This window comes from Halyomorpha halys, unplaced genomic scaffold (genome assembly GCF_000696795.3).
Source record: "Halyomorpha halys isolate HHAL.00 unplaced genomic scaffold, Hhal_1.1 Scaffold527.1, whole genome shotgun sequence".
NCBI classification, from domain to species: domain Eukaryota; kingdom Metazoa; phylum Arthropoda; class Insecta; order Hemiptera; family Pentatomidae; genus Halyomorpha; species Halyomorpha halys.
In genome coordinates, this window is record NW_027107993.1 from 435542 (window position 1) to 453972 (window position 18431).

The 18431-nt window shown below is 31.4% G+C and overlaps 1 protein-coding gene across 2 annotated transcripts in view; it reads right to left on the reverse strand.

The window, feature by feature from the left end:
- The window catches only part of LOC106683916 (uncharacterized), a 42621-nt gene continuing 24190 nt past the window's right edge, over nt 1–18431 (reverse strand). For both annotated transcript variants that reach the window (XM_014425677.3, XM_014425678.2), the window contains exons 4-13: nt 17244–17431; nt 13397–13517; nt 10324–10577; nt 9174–9287; nt 8862–9022; nt 6836–7041; nt 4696–4933; nt 2919–3052; nt 2342–2597; nt 1–561 (exon numbers count right to left, since the gene is read on the reverse strand). In XM_014425677.3, the coding sequence (XP_014281163.1) occupies nt 463–561; nt 2342–2597; nt 2919–3052; nt 4696–4933; nt 6836–7041; nt 8862–9022; nt 9174–9287; nt 10324–10577; nt 13397–13517; nt 17244–17431 (1771 nt within the window). In that variant the 3' untranslated portion in view covers nt 1–462. The remainder of the gene's footprint in view (nt 562–2341; nt 2598–2918; nt 3053–4695; nt 4934–6835; nt 7042–8861; nt 9023–9173; nt 9288–10323; nt 10578–13396; nt 13518–17243; nt 17432–18431) is intronic.

An 18431-nucleotide genomic window follows, 5' to 3' on the forward strand; every position in this document is an offset into this window, starting at 1 on the left:
AAATGAGGTAAAATAGATTATAAGCTTTTAATTGTATACATACAAAATATAGAACGCTTTTTTTTATAATATTAAATTAATTGCCTCAATTGTACATAGGAATATTAGTACATGAATATGAGGTAAATGTGATACAAAAAATATAGAATAGTATTGTGTTCTAAATGAAAGTTTTTTTCACCTAAAACTGTTTTAAACTTTTAGCTTAGCTCTTGTAATTTCAGTTTGATTTTTAACTGGACACTTGATCAAATACTACTAATCCATATGAAACGGACGGTACATGGTATGGAAAAGAAAACCTAATTTCTCATGTTAGTTAACAACTAAATTGACTCGTGAATTTTTCATAGAACCTAGTACAAGTCACTTATCTAATAAGAGATCAAAAAATAATAAATTTGGCACTGGAATACCCATTAAAAATAAATAATCCTATGCAGGCTTTAAGCACAGATGAATCTAGTTTTTGCATAAGCAAAATTTTCTTAATTGTTCCTGTGATTGCTCTACACAACTCGCCTGAGCTCCGTACTGGTTGATTCTGCTGACATCTTCAATCTGTTGAAAGATAACAAAAATCAATTATTTGTAAATATTCTCTTACAATTAGATAAAAAGTAAAATTTTAAAAACTATTCTTGATTTCTATTATTTTAGCAAGAAAAATTCATTTATATGAGGTGTTAAGAGAAACGTAGTGGACTATCCCATAGTTTTGTGGAAACTAAGTTCGAAGTGTTAAAGAATTGTATGTTATGCCATTAGTTGGTTGTAAAAAGAATTTTATTAATTTTGATTTTGATTATTAATTTTCAGGAGATATAGTCTCCTATTTGATTGATTGTTAATCTTTGATTGATGATTGGAGGATTGTTTCCATTTTTTAACAAACTGCCCCGCATCTCATGAGAACCGAATCCGATACATGCCGAAACCAAGCTATATTAACCAAATCCAGTTGTATGAATTTTTGTCTGTACCATCACAATTGGATCTTAAACTTTTTTTTATATATGTAACACAAATTCTTATACTTAGAGCAGGATACCTATCTTCACAATAAAATGTATAGTTTTTGTTTCTTTTATTTTATTGAATAAGTAATGACATTTTTGTTTTGTTTTTTCAATCTGACTCATATAGATAATCTCAGTTTGGGCATACTGTTCGTTATTAGCTGATATCAATGATTTTTAATTCACCATTTTTATAAAACTACTACAATAATTATGTAATTATGTATTAGAGGCTAACTCTATTAGTACGGAGGTTGCCCCATAAACAAATAAATAAATTATTATTAGTCTTTGATCTCATGTTTGCAATGCAGGAGTGAATCGAGAGGCATGATCCAATCTGCTACCATAAAGTTCTGTATAATTACTAACTTAAATGCAAGGATTCCCTTTCAAACCTGTTCTAAACCAATTTGATAAAAATTATATTAAAAACTTCTAAAGTTCCTTAAAAATCTCAGGTCCACATTTAAATTAGACATTTGGTGAAAAACATTTAAAAATAAAACTATCAAATTCAAAACTATAATATTCAACTTAAATAGCAAAATTTATTAAAATATAGGGGTATTTATAGGGAATTAGACAAACAGTACAAAGGCATATTGATATGACCAAAGAGGTAATACCTAAAATAACAACATGGATTTGTGCTGAAGGGACAGATGAATGCATCAGTAGCGAACGACATTGTTTAAACAAATGTTATGTTGTAAATTTTAATTAATATAACTAAATGACAATATTTAAAAAATAAATAGATGTACTTAACAAAATGAAGTAAAATTGATTATAAGGTTTTAATTATATACATAAAAAATTGTAACAATTTAAAATTATTATAATTGTAAGAATATTAGTACTTGAAGATAGGTAAACACGAAACGTTTTACAAACAAATACAGAATAGTAATAATTTTATAAATAGAAGTGTTTTTCATCTCAACATCTTGATATAAGAAAAATTTGTATTAATTTTTAAACTATTCAGGAGACATAGCAAGCCGAGATATAGTCTTTGATTTCATCTTGTCAATGCAAGAGTGGATCAAGAGGCTTGAATGGAATCCATCAGTAATTGGCACTATTTAAATTGTTGTGATAAATAGTAATAAATAAATTATAGAAGGAAGAACCAGTTTTATATCCTCGATTATCTCAATAGCACCTTAAAATTTCATCAACACCACATTTATGTATTTGTTTTTACACCGTATTTATATAAAAATGTTGTTACATCATTCGGAAAAATTTATAAGAACAAGATATCAGAACAAACCATCTTTTCCAAACTAATGCCCCAATTAAACTTAGGAACTTACCCTAAAGGAGTATTCTTCTTGAGACAGATCGTACGATAAAGAGGCTTCAAAGATAGCACCACCGGGTGAAGCCAGAACCTTCACTTGGTATGTCACCTTAGTTATCTGAGTGTCTGCTGACAGGTCAGGCACAAACCCGTCGCTATCTCTTGACGACTTGAACCTGCGAAGAGCAGTCGATGGAATAAGGCGAGCGGCCCATTGCACTTCTTTCATCTGTAGGGTCTGGCATTCATCCGAATATTCAGAATTGTAGCTGTAATCAACATTATCATTAAAGTCTCTTGCTTACTTACATACTTCTCTTCCGAAAATTTTATAAATAGATAAAATTTATCTTTTCTATATAAAATTAGCAATTGATAAAATAATTTAATTACAATCCATTTTATATATTATTGTGCAGATTCCTTAACTGAGAATTAATTTATATCAAACTTTCAATTGTATTCAATTAATCTGTCTACATTTCTAAATCTAGCAATAACGAAACAATGTCGGGTCTTCTGATTATTATTATATAATTTTCTATTTAACAATGTTGTTCGTTTCAAATAAAAGCAAGTATTTAACTGACTTGTTGATGCCGCTGATGAGATGTCGACTGGCACCCAGCACGACTGGATCATTACAGCTCACAGACTCCCAATCAAGGCAGGCACACCAATGGGGTTCGATGAAAGCATCGGCACAAGTCCGCTCCTTCGGCACCTTGTGAAAAAATAGTGCTTTATATATAATAAATTTGTGATAGAGATGCAAATAAAATTATCACTAGCATATAAATAGTTTAACAGTATAGTAAGTTTAATAAACTCTTAAACAAAAGTATCACATCACTCAAATTTTTATTTCTAAAATTTTAGCAGAGTCCAATACAAATAAAATTATAATGATGAGAAGATAGTTGACCATGGATAATATAAATGAGAAGAAGATGGTCGAGGGTGCAGTGACTTGAAGAGTCCACTCAATGTTTCAAAATGACTTTTATCATGAAAATTTCAAGTGATGCAAATACTTTTGACCAGCAGTTCACAATAAGTTGACCGCAAGATAAAGAAAATTATCTATTGCTTATAATGTTGAAACTAGAAAATCTTTGCACTATATTGTATACTATATCCTCTTTTTTAATCAATAGTTGATTTTAATATATAAATGATTTTAGTTATGTTTTTATTTTATGTATGTAGTTTCGGTATTGTTTATTTGTTGTGTTAAATAAAAAAAGCAAGCTAACCAATTTTGTTCAGTAAAAAATGCAGTCACAAAAGATATCGTTCATGGCCCAGATAGGCGGCGCGTGTCCTGCAAAAAGTCCGTTGAATCGTGGCCATGTTGAGCAGATTCAAATATTTTAAAAACTTTATTTTAACTTCCCATCATAATTGAAATTACAATTCATGTAAGAAAAAATAGAAGTTAAGAATAAGTATTAAAGAAAATTATTCATAAGAGAAATCATAGAAAAAAACTCAATGTACACACTGTAGTGCTACAATCAATGTTGAGAACGAACACCTATAGAAAGGGAAGGAAGAGAGCTAGGTTTTTGGAATCATTCATTGCTTAGGCACGGGCGGGGAATGATGTTTCCAGCAGGCAGGAGTTCATCATCTTTTGTCTAGCTCAAGGGTAGACATCTTGAAAAAAGAAGACATGGAAGAGTCATCCAAGAAGAATTAGGGACTCTTTGTTTTGGATCGCCAGTGAAGAGTGAAAACTTTTAGAGGAGTTAACAGTCAGTGTTTGTTCGCTGGAAGATTGTTTACAGCAAATGTTAGTTTTTTGAGAAAGAAGACAAAGAAAACCATCTGTCATCATAGAAGATTGTATAAATTGGTTAGTTTCGCTCTTCCTAAAATTAAATACATTTGTAAAGGTAGATATTAATTTAATTAAGTGTTATTGGTAAAAAAGTTATGTTCTGATTGCCTAGAAACCCGCCCAGAGATTAAGAGTCTATAATATTATATATAATAAAATAAAAATTCTCATATTTATTTAATATTCAATCTTTTTATTTGACCTTGTCATCTACAAAACTATCTTTTAGATATGAGAATCAGTAAAAAACTTTTAAATTTACTTTTAATAATTCTTGAATTTTACAATATAAACACAATAATTAGCAGATAATTTATGATGATTGTTAAATCGTATAATGAATTTATAGCTATAGATAATCTAGTTATCAAAGATATCATCCCTCTAATTATAAAATGAATATTATTTAACTTTAATCTGCTTAACAAATTTATTTTGCTTAACCTAATTGAATATTATTCAACTTTCACTAATTTGATTGATAACCTTCTATTTACTACTAGCTTGAATTATTACTTACTTACCTCTTGGAATAACGAGATTGACCTGTGAGAGATGTTTCCCTGAATGAAAGGAGGAGGGACGAGCACTGAAGTAAGAGTGGGATAAATATCAAATGGTGTAGTCAACCGATGGATGTTATTGCGAAGATTGGCTGCAGCCATTGGATAAGCTGTCTCGAACCACGGTGGCAAAATAAAGCTGAACCACGGTAATCTTTCCTCCAACTTACCCTGCTGAGTATTTCTCACCTCGGCAAACCTGTTCATTAAGTAAGGAAATTATTGAGAGGCTTCACCTTCTACAATAAAATTGATTTATAATATTATCCGTTGTACAAAATCTGTTGCATGATGTTGATCTATAAGTAAAGGTACAATAGAATTTATTTATAATATCAGTTGTATAAAATCAGTTTTATGATGTTTTTGATCATAAAAAATCTCTAATACCATAGTGTAGTGTGCTAATGTTATTAACATTATTACATTATAATATAACATTTTTATTAATATTAATGCGTTATCATATAACATCCTTATTAATAATAATTAAATATATTATTATTATTAACATTATTGCTAACATTTTATTCTTTTCTACTATTTTCCTCTCTTTGCTTATTATTTCTCCCACACCCACTTGATTAGTTATGTTCACCATATCTAATTACTGTTATTTGTATAACTTATTACTCTTACCTCATATAACTTTATATCTACTTGTTTAATTTTGATATTTTACTTAAATATTTAATTAATCTTCTTCTTCTTCAATTGGCACGACAACTCATTACTGGGTCATGGCCTCCTCAAGCAGCTTCCACCAATTTAATCAGTTAAGTTCAGATGGTCTCCAATTCCTCACTCCAAGCAGGGTCCTTGAATCGCCTGGTCATTACTATGACCAGTGACTCTCTGTGGTACTCCACAGAGAGCCACTGGCCCTCCAGGTTGGGGGAACAGCACACTACACTCACCCTAACATTACCGACCAAGGTCACCCCTACAGTACACACTATAGTGTCACCTTTCCTAGGTAGCTGCCTTAGATGGGGGACGTGTCAGGATGCTCCGAGGACGTAGCCCCTCCACCTAACTCGGGGGCAGCTGGCTGATAATCAGCTCCTCTTAAACCAAATTATCAGGAAACCTCAACATATAGAAGCCGGACTGTCTACAAGGAAACAACATAGCACCCATCTTTTGGACTACACCTTTGGATCTTGGAATATCTTGACATTATATAGACCCGGAGCAACTAAACTGCTCTTAGATGAAATAGACCGATACGGAATTGACAATGCTACACTTCAGGAAATACGATGGACTAGACAGGGCTATATCAAAAAAAAAAAAATTAATTAATCACTTACACATATTTCTTTATATTTTTTATATTACTTAAATTTTAAATAATTTTCAATTTGTACATGTATTTATTTAGTTGATTTTCATATTTATATTATTTTATTCTTCCTTTATTCTCCTTAATAATAATATACAGAGAAAATATTAATATTATTTTCCCTGTATATTATTATATACAGTTTTAATACTCTTATAATATTACATTATGCATTTTCTTCAATACTACTTATGTGCCTATATTATCTTCTTATGTTTCTTTTTATTATGTACTTCCATTTAATCATTTTGAATGTTATCTTGTTTTTATTTTTAGCCCTGAGGAAGGTCTGAAATTGTGGCCGAAACATTGGCACTAATAAATAAGTTTTTACTTATTTGTGTTATTCTCTGACCATAACCCTGACTATCTTCTTCTCTTATATAATCCACAGTCAACTAACAAATCATTTCTTTTTATTATTAATATAAAAATACATAAATTTTAAAGTATTTATTAGATTCAGTAACAGGAGAAAATAAATAATACAAGTTTTCAAAACTACTATAGTGCCAAAGCAGTTCCCAAACAAGTAATTATTTCTATTGCTCAATGGTCTCATTGCCAGTAAAGTTTGATTGTAAGCACTGCAATCTACTGGAATTGTGCCATGTACCTCTATCCCTATTAATGTTTAGATAAGTGATCCAAAAACATTGCGTTCAACTTGTTAATGACCACAACAGGTTTAAATGACATAATAAGTAACGACTAACTGATATTGGAGTAAAAGGATTAGATGTCAATAGGATATACCTGTGGCCATGATCGCTCATGAGAATTAGCAGAGTGTTATTGAGGTGGCCTTCAGACTTAAACCACTCCAACCACTCTTTGAGATCGTTGTCCGCTGCTCCAATCAGATTGTAAGAATCATGAGATAGCTCCCCGTGGAATCCAAAAATAAACTTTGGGCGGTCCTTATACACTCTGTACATGTGTTTTGCTTGGTCCAGCATGACCTAAAACAGTACTTCACCATCACAATTTATAAGAATAATAATTCTTTATAAAAAGATAGTAATTTATTTTTATGTTTTTGTCACTAAAATCATTTTAAAAAACTAATGTTTCTTTACAAGATAGTTAGGATATTTTGAGATAATCTTAGTCTAAAATATGAAAAACTTTTTTTTTTTTTTTTTTTTATAAATATTTACGGTGGACCAACCTCCATTTCACAAATTATACAGCTATTAATTTGATTGTAGTACTCATTGTTTAAATTGTATGACTCTAATTAACATGTATTCTGTAGTTCAGATAGCAGCATTATCTTTTTTCAACATAGTGTAAGCAGGAAAAAATAAATAAATTTCAAATCTTTATCTCACCATTTTAATTTGTTTTCTACCTTAATATTACAAATAAAAATAAAATATTACACGATGATAAGTTACAGGCGGAAGTAAGCAAGAAGATATCGAAGAACAAGGCAATAGCTAAGATCTCAATAGACTGCACGGAAGCATTTGATTCAGTGTCCCATAGTTTGCTATGTAGAACACTACAAAACAACTCTTTACACTCTATTGAGATCATTCCTGCAGCACCGCTCATTAAGGGTTTGAGTTGGCGAAGTCCCACTCATCCACAGAAGTCCCACTCACCTGTAGAGTACTCCATGGGTCTGTATATACTTTTCTCAGTATATACGGCTGAAATTGTTGGAGCCAAGTATGACAAGGCTACTGTAGTGGCTTATGTCTAGTAGCCACGATATAGCCATAAACAGTAGTTCAATGAATGCAGAGACAGCTCTACGGCAGGCGGAGAAGACTTGTACAGAAATAACCAAAAAAACTTGAAGGGCTGAATATTACAGTTAATCTCAAGAAGACTAAGTGTATTATTTTCTGCTTTCAGAAGAACAAGAGTCCCCTTCCTAAAGTATATAGGGTAGCTGGGTACGAGAATAGTCCAGCAGGCAGCATAGTACATCTAGATGTCATCCTTGACAGACACCTGATGCTGGCTGTCCACTGCAATAAGAAGATCAAGCTGGTTAGGACCAAGTATAACTGGCTAACTCATCTGTTAACTTCTAGTTATCTCTCTCTCTGCCTCAAACTAATGATTTACAAAAGTGTGCTGAGGCCATCCCTGCTGTACGGAGCATCTATGCTGATCAACATAGCACCAACGACAGCTAAGAAGCTCCAACAGTTTCAGAGCGGTATGATCAGACGTATAGTGACATATACTTCACTACAAAGAGCAAAGTAGGACCACATACACATGACACTCGACCTACCGATAGTGACAGAATTCATCCCGAAGAGGCATATCAAATTTTTTTATAGCCCATAGTACTACACAAACCCACTATTCAGGATCTGACACCGACAGGGCAGCCGCAAAGATAGCAGATCCACATGAACAGACTCAGTATAGACTGAAGATAATTAACTAAATTAATTCTGACTCAACAAACCTGGTGAGCCCCGTCACCATCAGACTGACACAAAATACTACTCCTTTCCAAAAGATCTAATTTCCTCAGCCCACTCTTCAAATCAAATGCATTACCAATGCAGAAAAAGAAGCTACCCTTAACCCGTTTTTCCGGGTAAATATCAACCCCACGCACCCATGGGGCTTAGAGAGAAAAAAAAAAGATCATTAAAAAAATAATTGAGAGATTTAGATTAAACAAAGAAATTACAAAAAGGTTGAATGGTAATAGTTTTTAAAATGCACCAGAATCTGAACAATTAATTATGCTGCTTAAAAGAGTTATATAAAATAGCAATGGAGATTAAAGATAAAATAGGAATGTTACCTTATGCCTCGGGATGGAACCTATACAATACTTCTTGAATCTGCTATAATCCTGTTCTGCTTCAAGGTAAAATGGGCGCATGTAATGGTCCGTAGGAACCTCATTGAAACCTTTCAAGCGATAGGTGAAGATCCCAGTCCCTGGAGTATCTTCCATATAGGCTAATATAGAAGGACCAATTTTAGATTACAAGTAATAGTATAAAAGTTATAACTATATATTAAAAAAAAAAGGAAGACATGAATGCAAAAACAATTAATAAAAATAAAACTTTACTCTTAGTAAATGTTAAATAGATGAATTATTATTAACCTGTCACATAACCATTTTCTTTAAACTTGTTCCAAACAAAAGGATAAACATTCACGTGAACAGCCTTTGATCCCATTCTCCTCCTGGTATCAGGTAATTCCAACTCAGTCTTACCTACAAAAAGGATTTTATTATTCTTATAATTGTAATATATGCCAATTATATCTGTGTAAATATTTATTGGTAAATATTTTAGTTTTTCCTTAGGAATCTTAGAGATCTTCAGCTATCGAATTTTTTTAAGCCATGTTATTATTTATATCTTTGGCCCTTCCATTTCGAATATAAAATTCAAACGTTTACACAAATTAGTAAATAATTAGTATTATAAACCAATGACATATAAGAATTAGTACATAATACTAATATTAAAAGTATAAATACTGTTTATCTCCAACAGACTGCAAGCATGTTACAGAAAATACGAAAACAACTGAGGTAAATAATTAAAATAAAATCTTTAACACAATCAGAGCTATATACAATATTTACATTCTGCCCAGAGAACTCTGAATCAAACCTTGCCACCGAAATGTGGATAGCAGTATTCCAGGATCTCTCAGTACTTCTCTCTCAGTCACGTCATTAGTATTGAGCACCAAGGTGCTTGTGTCACAGATGAATTAAAATAACCATTGAAATTAAATGTCATTTTTTGAAACCTTATTTAAACCAATTAATAAGTTTTATATGATATTTTGTTTATTTGTATTCTTTTTTAATTAGTATTTCCCCATCTAAGTGTTTTTTATTTTATATACTTCTATATATATATAAATTTTTTTTTCTTCACGGAACGGCCTTTCAAGACCACACGAATATCATTACTTTTTCCTTCCCACTTTCTCTCTTCTTCTCTCCCAGTATCTTCTCATCATTTCTGCGTGCCTTTGCTTCCTCTCTTCCGACCATCCAGTACCCTTCTGTTTTTCTTTATTTGCCTCAAGAACATTTATTTATTTCAGTTTCCTTCCGTAATGTTCTCTTTCTAGGCAGTCCTTGTCTGTTATTTTCAATTTCTTTGTTTCCTCTCTCATTTGCTTCTATATATTTATTTAAAAATAAATGCATATTTTGACTATATTAAAACATTCCTAATGATAATAAAAATTACTGATATATATATATCAATATAAGAAAGAATGCTCACCAGTAAGAATTGGGATGAGAGCCTGAGGGGTTCCATCACCAACGATATTGTAACCCTCAAGAACTTTAACCTTCAGTGTCTCTGTCAGATAGTTGTAACTATTTGGCAACTTCCTTATGAAAGTATTTTTTGACAGGGAATCAAAACCAAACATTAATACATTAAGTCCCAATGCTGTTGGGGGTAAGAGGTGCCAACCGGTACGATCCAGAATGTCTTGGTCATGTCTTACTCCAGCCAAGACACTACTCCACCTGGAACGAGATACAAATCTTTATTTATTTTTTATCTGGGGAGCACAAACAAATGGAGTTGGTTTGTGTTATTAATTTTTTGTTAGTGTTATAAACTATGTATACATGTACTATATATGAACTTATATGCAAACATATTGCAGATCATATAATTTATATATAAAATTACAAAATACTTGCAGTTAAATAGACCAGTTTAAGAAATATTTTTTCAACAAACACGCTGAACCAAAACATCAATTATTCATTAAAGTTAGACAACAGGAACAGTTTTTCAGTGTTTGTTGCCTGGGTCCCTGGGCGCTGTGGAATAAACAGCAAACATGGTGATTTCTGAAAGAATTCTATATCGGGGAATGCCTGTTGATGACTTCATTGCCCTTATGAAGCGAGAATTAAATTGGAATTAACATGTGGGCAAATGTTACTGATAATAAATTAAAGGAAATCAGAATGGACATCCCCTCTTGGATATCATGTACTAGAAATGTAAGCAGAGAAGAGGTGATTTTGAGGTGCCTTCAAACAGGTCATATACACCTGACCTATGGTTATCTTATAGTCTGCAATTCTTCCTCTGTATGCCAGACGTGTAGAACGCGACTTGCCATCAAGCACAACTTAACTGAATGGTGAGCATACGATTCCTTCAATTCTTTATATGTTTTATCAGCAGTCCTGCATTCCATTTTGCAGAATAACAGCCAGACTATTGTTAAACTTTTAGAGTTACTCAATCACTTCAAACTTTACTATATTATTTAATCAAATTTTACCACAGGTTCCCATATTGCAGTAGTTATTCATTTCAGTTTAATAGTGGCCATAAATTCAGGTCCTTGTCCACGCCTCAAAGTCTAGAATTAGAACACTATCATTTGAAAATTCGAACATTAAGGCAATTTTGACCCATAAGTAGTAGATGCCTTGAAATAATTTTTAAAAAGTAGAACAAAACTTTTTTAAAAAAATATTCATTTTTAACATATTTTAAAACTCTTAAATACAAATTTACATATAAATAAAAAAAATAGAAATTTTCAGACTGGATTTTTTTTTTTAGAATTTTTTTCTTACAATGTATGGCATTGATTTTATAAAATGTATTTTATCCAAATACAACTGCTGGAAAAATAAACATCTGCTGTTCCACCTCATATCAATCCCTTTTAGATTTTGTGCCTTTATATGTTAGAAAAAATAGCAACAAATTAAGAAAAACTAAGAATATTTTACCCAACTTTACTCCTAAATATTACTTCTACTTTATTCCCTGAATACCGACCATATGTCTGTTGGAACCAAATTGATTCAATATTATACTCATTTTATAGGATAGTGGGATAATTATATTATATTTGATTTCTTATTAGTAACAAAAACATTCTTACAGTCTCAACAGTTTTTTATTATCTTTTAACTCCTACGTTTCAGCCATTCTTAAAGATCTACCAACTTATTCATATTATCAAAGCTAACTGAAAGATTGCTGATTGACCATGTGTATCAATAAATGGAATTTGGTCCAGATGCGGTCAAATTCCATTTATTATCACAGCTAACATAGGTTTAAACACTATTGCAGGCTATTATGCCTTTGTCAAATTTTATCATTAGTCCATAACTTACTATTATCACAGTTTCACTTATTATTATTATTTAGTTTATAATGTCTATTTCACTCTATTACTACATCAACAGTAAAATGTAGGAATTTAAAGATAATAGAAAAGTGTGAGACTATATGGATATTTTTGTTTTGACTAATAAACAAACCTGTCTCAAACAAGATATTCTTTGAATATCTTCCACCCGGACCATATTCCTTTCAAAGATATTCCTTTATACTGTAATATGCTCTTTTTGAGTAAATAGTATATTTTAATGTATAAAGGGTTTTTAATATATTTTATTTTATGTATCATTTTAATATTCATTTGTTTTGTTTATCCAAAAAGCAAGCTAACCAAGTTTCATTGTTTATAATAACTTCGTGATTCAAAAACTAAACCAAGATGGCGGTGCGTTGAATCAAGGCCATGTTGAGCAGATTCAAATATCATAAAAAACTATTTTAACTCATCCCATCATAATTGAAAATACAGTAAATTAAAGGAAAAATAGAAATCAAGAAATAGTGCTACAGAATAATATTCAGAAAGTAAATCATTTGGAAAAATCCCTAACTGTTGTACGACAATCGATGTTTACATGTAACCTCAAGGCAGGTTTTGGTTTTGGAGGAGATTATTCGTGTCTGGGGCGCCAAAGAGAAATGATGTCTTCAGGATGAGGAGGTCCTCATCAATTTCTGTCAAGAGGAAGCCATTTTGGACGCTAAGACAAGAACAATAAGAAAAAAGAAGACACCAAGGATCAACGAAGGAATCGAGGAAACGATCGTGAACTTGGTTAGTTTTGTATGCATAAAAATAGATTTAAATTTAATTAATTGTAATTATAGTAAATGCCTGTTTCTGATTGCTAGTAACCTGCCCTGAGATATAGAGTCTTTTTATATTATAAAAGTTAAATATAATTCTATTATCCATTTGGTATTAATGTTCTTAATTTGAACCCAAAGTATCTCTTATATTTGAAAAAAGTTTAAAAACGATTTAAATTCTTCTTATTTTATTTTTAATATTTTTAAAATTATTACAATACATAATTGATTTGTTTTATTGTGTAGAATAAGAAAAAAATACAAGAATCCATGCCTAATGTTTTTCGACACCTGTTATCACCAAAAATATTTTCTTCGAAATTCTATACCTTCAGTTAGGAAAAGAAAAATAGTGTTAATTTAATAATTATACCTGTTACCAGTTTCACCAGAACATCTCACTCTCACAAAATCACTAGCTTCGAGGATATATTCCGTATGGGTAGTTGTCGTCAAGCCAATTTGGTTGGTGAAGTCATTGGTCCTAATTACATCTGAAAATTAGTAATATATAATTATAATATATATATAATTAGTAATAATCTGAATGATAAAATTATTTAAGTATATATTTTAAATCTATCATGTGTAAAAGAATATAAATAATATATAGAAAAAAATGAGAGAATTTCTGTTAATTATAAGCCGAGGTAGAATTGGATTGAAACCTCCCTGAACTAGAAATGATGCAATGAAACAAAGTATCAGGAGCATTGAGTAATACAGTGGACTCTGGTAACATGGCTTGCTATTCTAGGGGCTTCATTGGGATATAGCATTGGCTTCAGGATCTCACTCATTATTCTGGAACCGCTTTGTAATTTTTTTTGTTTTCTACTAACTCCCCGCCATTAAAGATCTCTTTTTTACATAATTACTCTATTTTACATTTTGGTAAAACAAACCGAAGGAGGGACAAAAACCAGAACATTATTGAATTAAAATGAAATATGTAATATTGAATAGAATAAAATACATATCATTGAGTAACATGAAATACATTGATTTATATTTATATTAATATGTGTTTGGTTCTTTTGTGTTTATATCTACAGGGCCCTGTTTCATAATGAAAGTTAATAGTATTAGTATTAATAGTATTAGTTCATAGTACAAGTATAGAAACAACGTGGTAAATACACTCATACTTATATTTTTTTCATAATAGGGTGGATTATTAGTGATATTACAGGAGTTAAAAGTACTAAAGTACAAGTTACTATTGTACAAGTCAGTGTAATTGTGTATTAAGTTAAATTGACAAGACTAATAGTATTAGTTTGTACTTCATTATGAAACAGGGCCCAGGTTGTAGTTTTAGCAAAATTTCCTATTTCTGTGATTAGAGGGTTTAATGAGTTGGGGCAAGACTGGAAGACTGTGTTAGACTGAAATTATGCATCAGTTTATATATGTAATCTTGTACGGTGCCAATATTTAATTCAGAGTGCATTTGAAATATCCTAGTGTAATATGGATAGTTATTAACAATTCTGAAGCATTTATTATTACAAGTAATGGTGACACTTGAACTCCACAGTTATCTTTTCCTTTACCATTTCTCCCTGTTCTGTGCCTCTCTCCCCTAATCAAGGATTCATAGCTTCCTCGCTTCTCTCACCATTTCATCCTTCCACCTACTTCTTGGTCTTCCTCTTTTACTTTTTCCATTTATTTCCGATTTCTAAATAGTATGAAAACAAAAATTGTGGATCAAGGTTGCTCAGTGAGTAAGGTACTAATTCCAAGGTTCCAAGTTGGAATCAAAGATTTCTACATAATATTTAAAAAAAATAGGGCATAGGTTAGCTCAGTGAGTAAGGTGCTACTAACTCCAAGGACCCTGATCAAATTCGTTGCAGACAATTATTTATTCTGTTACTGTAGCCATGAGTCAATCCTGTGTGTCCAGGACCCTTCCTGGAGTACACCAATTCTCTGTAAAGTGGATACCCTTGATCAGGAAAAGATCTTTTTTTTTATGACCCCCTTCTTGGTCATTTCTGACATACAGGAGGCAGAGAGAGATTTCTCTAGAGGTAACCAACCTTTCTATGTATTGCAGGGCCAAAAGAACACTGTCACGCACAAACCTTTAGAACCTGTACACTGGCTGTTACAGTGGGCAAGTGTTATTTTTAGCTTTTGTATAGGAATAGTTTTTTATGTACTTTAGTAGGTTTGATTATGTTTAAAAATATATAAAAAGAAGATGGTCCGGGTACATAAAAAATAACTTAAATAGTAATTAAACTACTTAATGTGAGCCAACATTTCGTCCCACTTTGTAGGGCTTCATCACTTTCAGGGCTAAAATAAAGTAACATAATAAGGGAATAGATAACATGAAATAAAAATAAACTAAGGTATGGCTAAATATAATTATATGAAAATTTTTATAGCAATGACCAAAGTAAATTAAAGAAAATAAAGATCCTCAGTGAATAAATAAACAATAATAACAAAAAGGTATTAGACAATTATAGAAAATAGAAATAATAAAAAATAAAATATAAATATAAAATACAGTACACAATAACACATGGGTCCCAAAGCACTCTGGTGGGTTCGATTACCGAGAAATGAATCTTGACACTCTCACTGTTATGCATTAGTATGCAGCGGCAATTTCAAAGGTAGCCACCAGGGCTTGGCAAAAAGGATCTCTAGGCCTACTTGTCAGACTAGTTCCTGTGATCCTGTTAAATACCAACATACATGTGTATATTGTAATATCTTCTTTTATGAGTAAATAGTTATTTTTATATATAAATAACTTTACTTATGTTTTTATTTTATGTACCAACATTTCAATATTGTCCATTTGCCTTTGTTAAACCAAAAAGAAAGCTAACCAATTTTGATCAGTCATATATGGAGTGGAAAAATTGTTATTCTAAACAAAGAAGATGGCGGAGCGTGTCTTGCGAAAAGTTTTTTGAATCGCGGCCATGTTGAGCAGATTCAAATATTTTAAAAACTTGATTTAAATTCCCATCATAATTGTAGTTACAGTAAATTAAATAGAAATTAAGAATAATTATTAAAGAAAATTATTTATAAAGGAAATCATAAGAAAAAACTAAAAACCGTAGTGCTACAATCGAAGTTGAGAACTAACACCTAGAGAAGGGGAAGGAAGAAAACATGGTTTTTGTTGGATTCGTTGCTTAGGCACGGGCAGGGAATGATGATTCCTGGATGAGGAGGTCCTCATCATCTTTTGTCTAGCAAGGGTGGACATCCTGAAAAAGAAAACATCGAAGAGTCGCCCAAGAAGAAATAAGGACTCTTGGTTTGGATTGGCTAGTGAGAGGACGTCCGTCGGCTGGAAGAAGAGAGGTACTGGAAGCTATTGACCATTAGAAATAGCATTTTGGCGAAAAAGACAAAATGTTTTGTTACAGTTAGTGAGTGTTTGTTTGTCGAAGACATAGAGTAATTGGTTAGTGTTGCTCAAAATAGAATTGAAGCAGATTTGTAAAGGTAGCTAATAAATAATTTAATTCAGTGTCGTTAGTAGCTGAATGTATGTTCTGATTGCTTAAAAACCCGCCCTAAGATTGAGAGTCAATCATGTTATAAAATTTAAATAAAATTCTCCTATCTGTTTCATAATAAGACTTTTCATTTGAACCTAAACTATACCTTAGATATGAGAATAAGTTAAAAACTACATAAAATTCTTTTTATTTTTATTATTAAAATATATTGTCGAGCATGATTCTGACCAGATCACCTCCTTGCACAACCATTGGTGTAGTAACAGTACTTCCTTACAAAGTACTGCTATCCTATCCTTTCATGGATTATAGTGGTGCAGATATAAATGTATATGAAAAATGGGAAGCTCAATTGGTAAGCCATTAGACTCTAAACTCCTGGGTCTGGGTTAGGGGTAGTTAGAGTCACACTGTGGCAAATAATTATTTATATTGTTATAATAGCCTTGTATTGACCCTGGTGTTGAAAGATCTTCTCAGGGCACACGCAGCCTCTAAAAATTAGGCCTCCTTAATTATGGTAGGAATGAATCATAACAGATGAGAGTGAATGAACAACTGATCTGACATGAGTTGTTGCGATACTGATCATCATCATATCTAATGATAACCTCTTGTTATATGTATAGCTCATTATGCTTCTACTCTAATGATTAATATTATGCAAACACTGTAAAAGGTATGACATTTTTTTTAAAATATGAAAACTGTACTGACCTGTAAAAGAACATTCTATATCACCATGCTTTTTCTTAGCTTCTTGAGTTATGATTGCATTACTTCCAACCAATTTGACCCAATCCTCTTCCTCGCTACAGACTATTGGCCCTTCATCCTTGATGAACTTCATAATGTCGGGGCTTTTCACATCCAGGTGGGGATGCTTGCATGCCTGCCGACCCTGCCTGAATGCAAAAACAGTTATCATTCTATTTTAAAAATACTTCTGTAAACAAGAATATAATTTTATAGCTTGGGGCAACAACAACAACGTAAATTTTTAGAGGTTTCTAGTTTTTTAAGTAATATCAGTCTGTTAATAGTTATGCAGTTAAATTTTGATACTACAATAAATGAACTTCTCAATTCTATTAATAATGTAATATATTGTAATATTCTCTCTCTTTTTTTTTATTATATAAAAAGTTATATAGATAGTTTTAGTTATATTTTATTTTATGTATCAACGTTAATATTTGTTGATTTGTTTTATTAAACCAAAAAGCAAGCTAACCAATTTTGATCAGTCAAATGTTTAGTAACAATACATCATTCAAAATATTCAAGATGGCGGTGCGCATCCTTCCAAAGTCTAGTGAATTGCTGTTATGTTGAGATGATAGATTAAAATTTTATCAACTTTTGTTATTTTATATTATTCTTGTATTTAGACTAAATTTTAAAAAAAATAAAAGAGGAGAATTAAGGAAAAATAAATATATTAAGAAAAACATAAGCAAAAACTCAAAACCGTTGTGCTACAATTAATGTTACCATCCAAGGAAATCCAGTGGATTGCACATGTCCTGAAAACTAGGAGGAGAAACGACCCTTTGTCTACTGTTAGGAGTAGGTATTTAGAAAGAAGACGTCAGAATCATCAATCATCAAAGAAGATCATATAATTGATTAGTTGGCTCGACCTAGGATTTAATTATATTTGTAAAAGTAGCCCTAACCACATCAATTTAGTTAAGTGTCTTTGTGTTCTGGTTGTCTGGAAAATCCGCCTTGAGATAAGAGTCAATAATATTATATATAATTTATAATAAAATTCTCATATCTATTTAATATTTAATCTTTTCATTTAAACCTCGTCATCTTCAAAGCTATATTTTAGATCATAGAATAAGTATAAACTATTAAATTCCCTTTTATTTATCAAAATAGATTTTGAATATTACA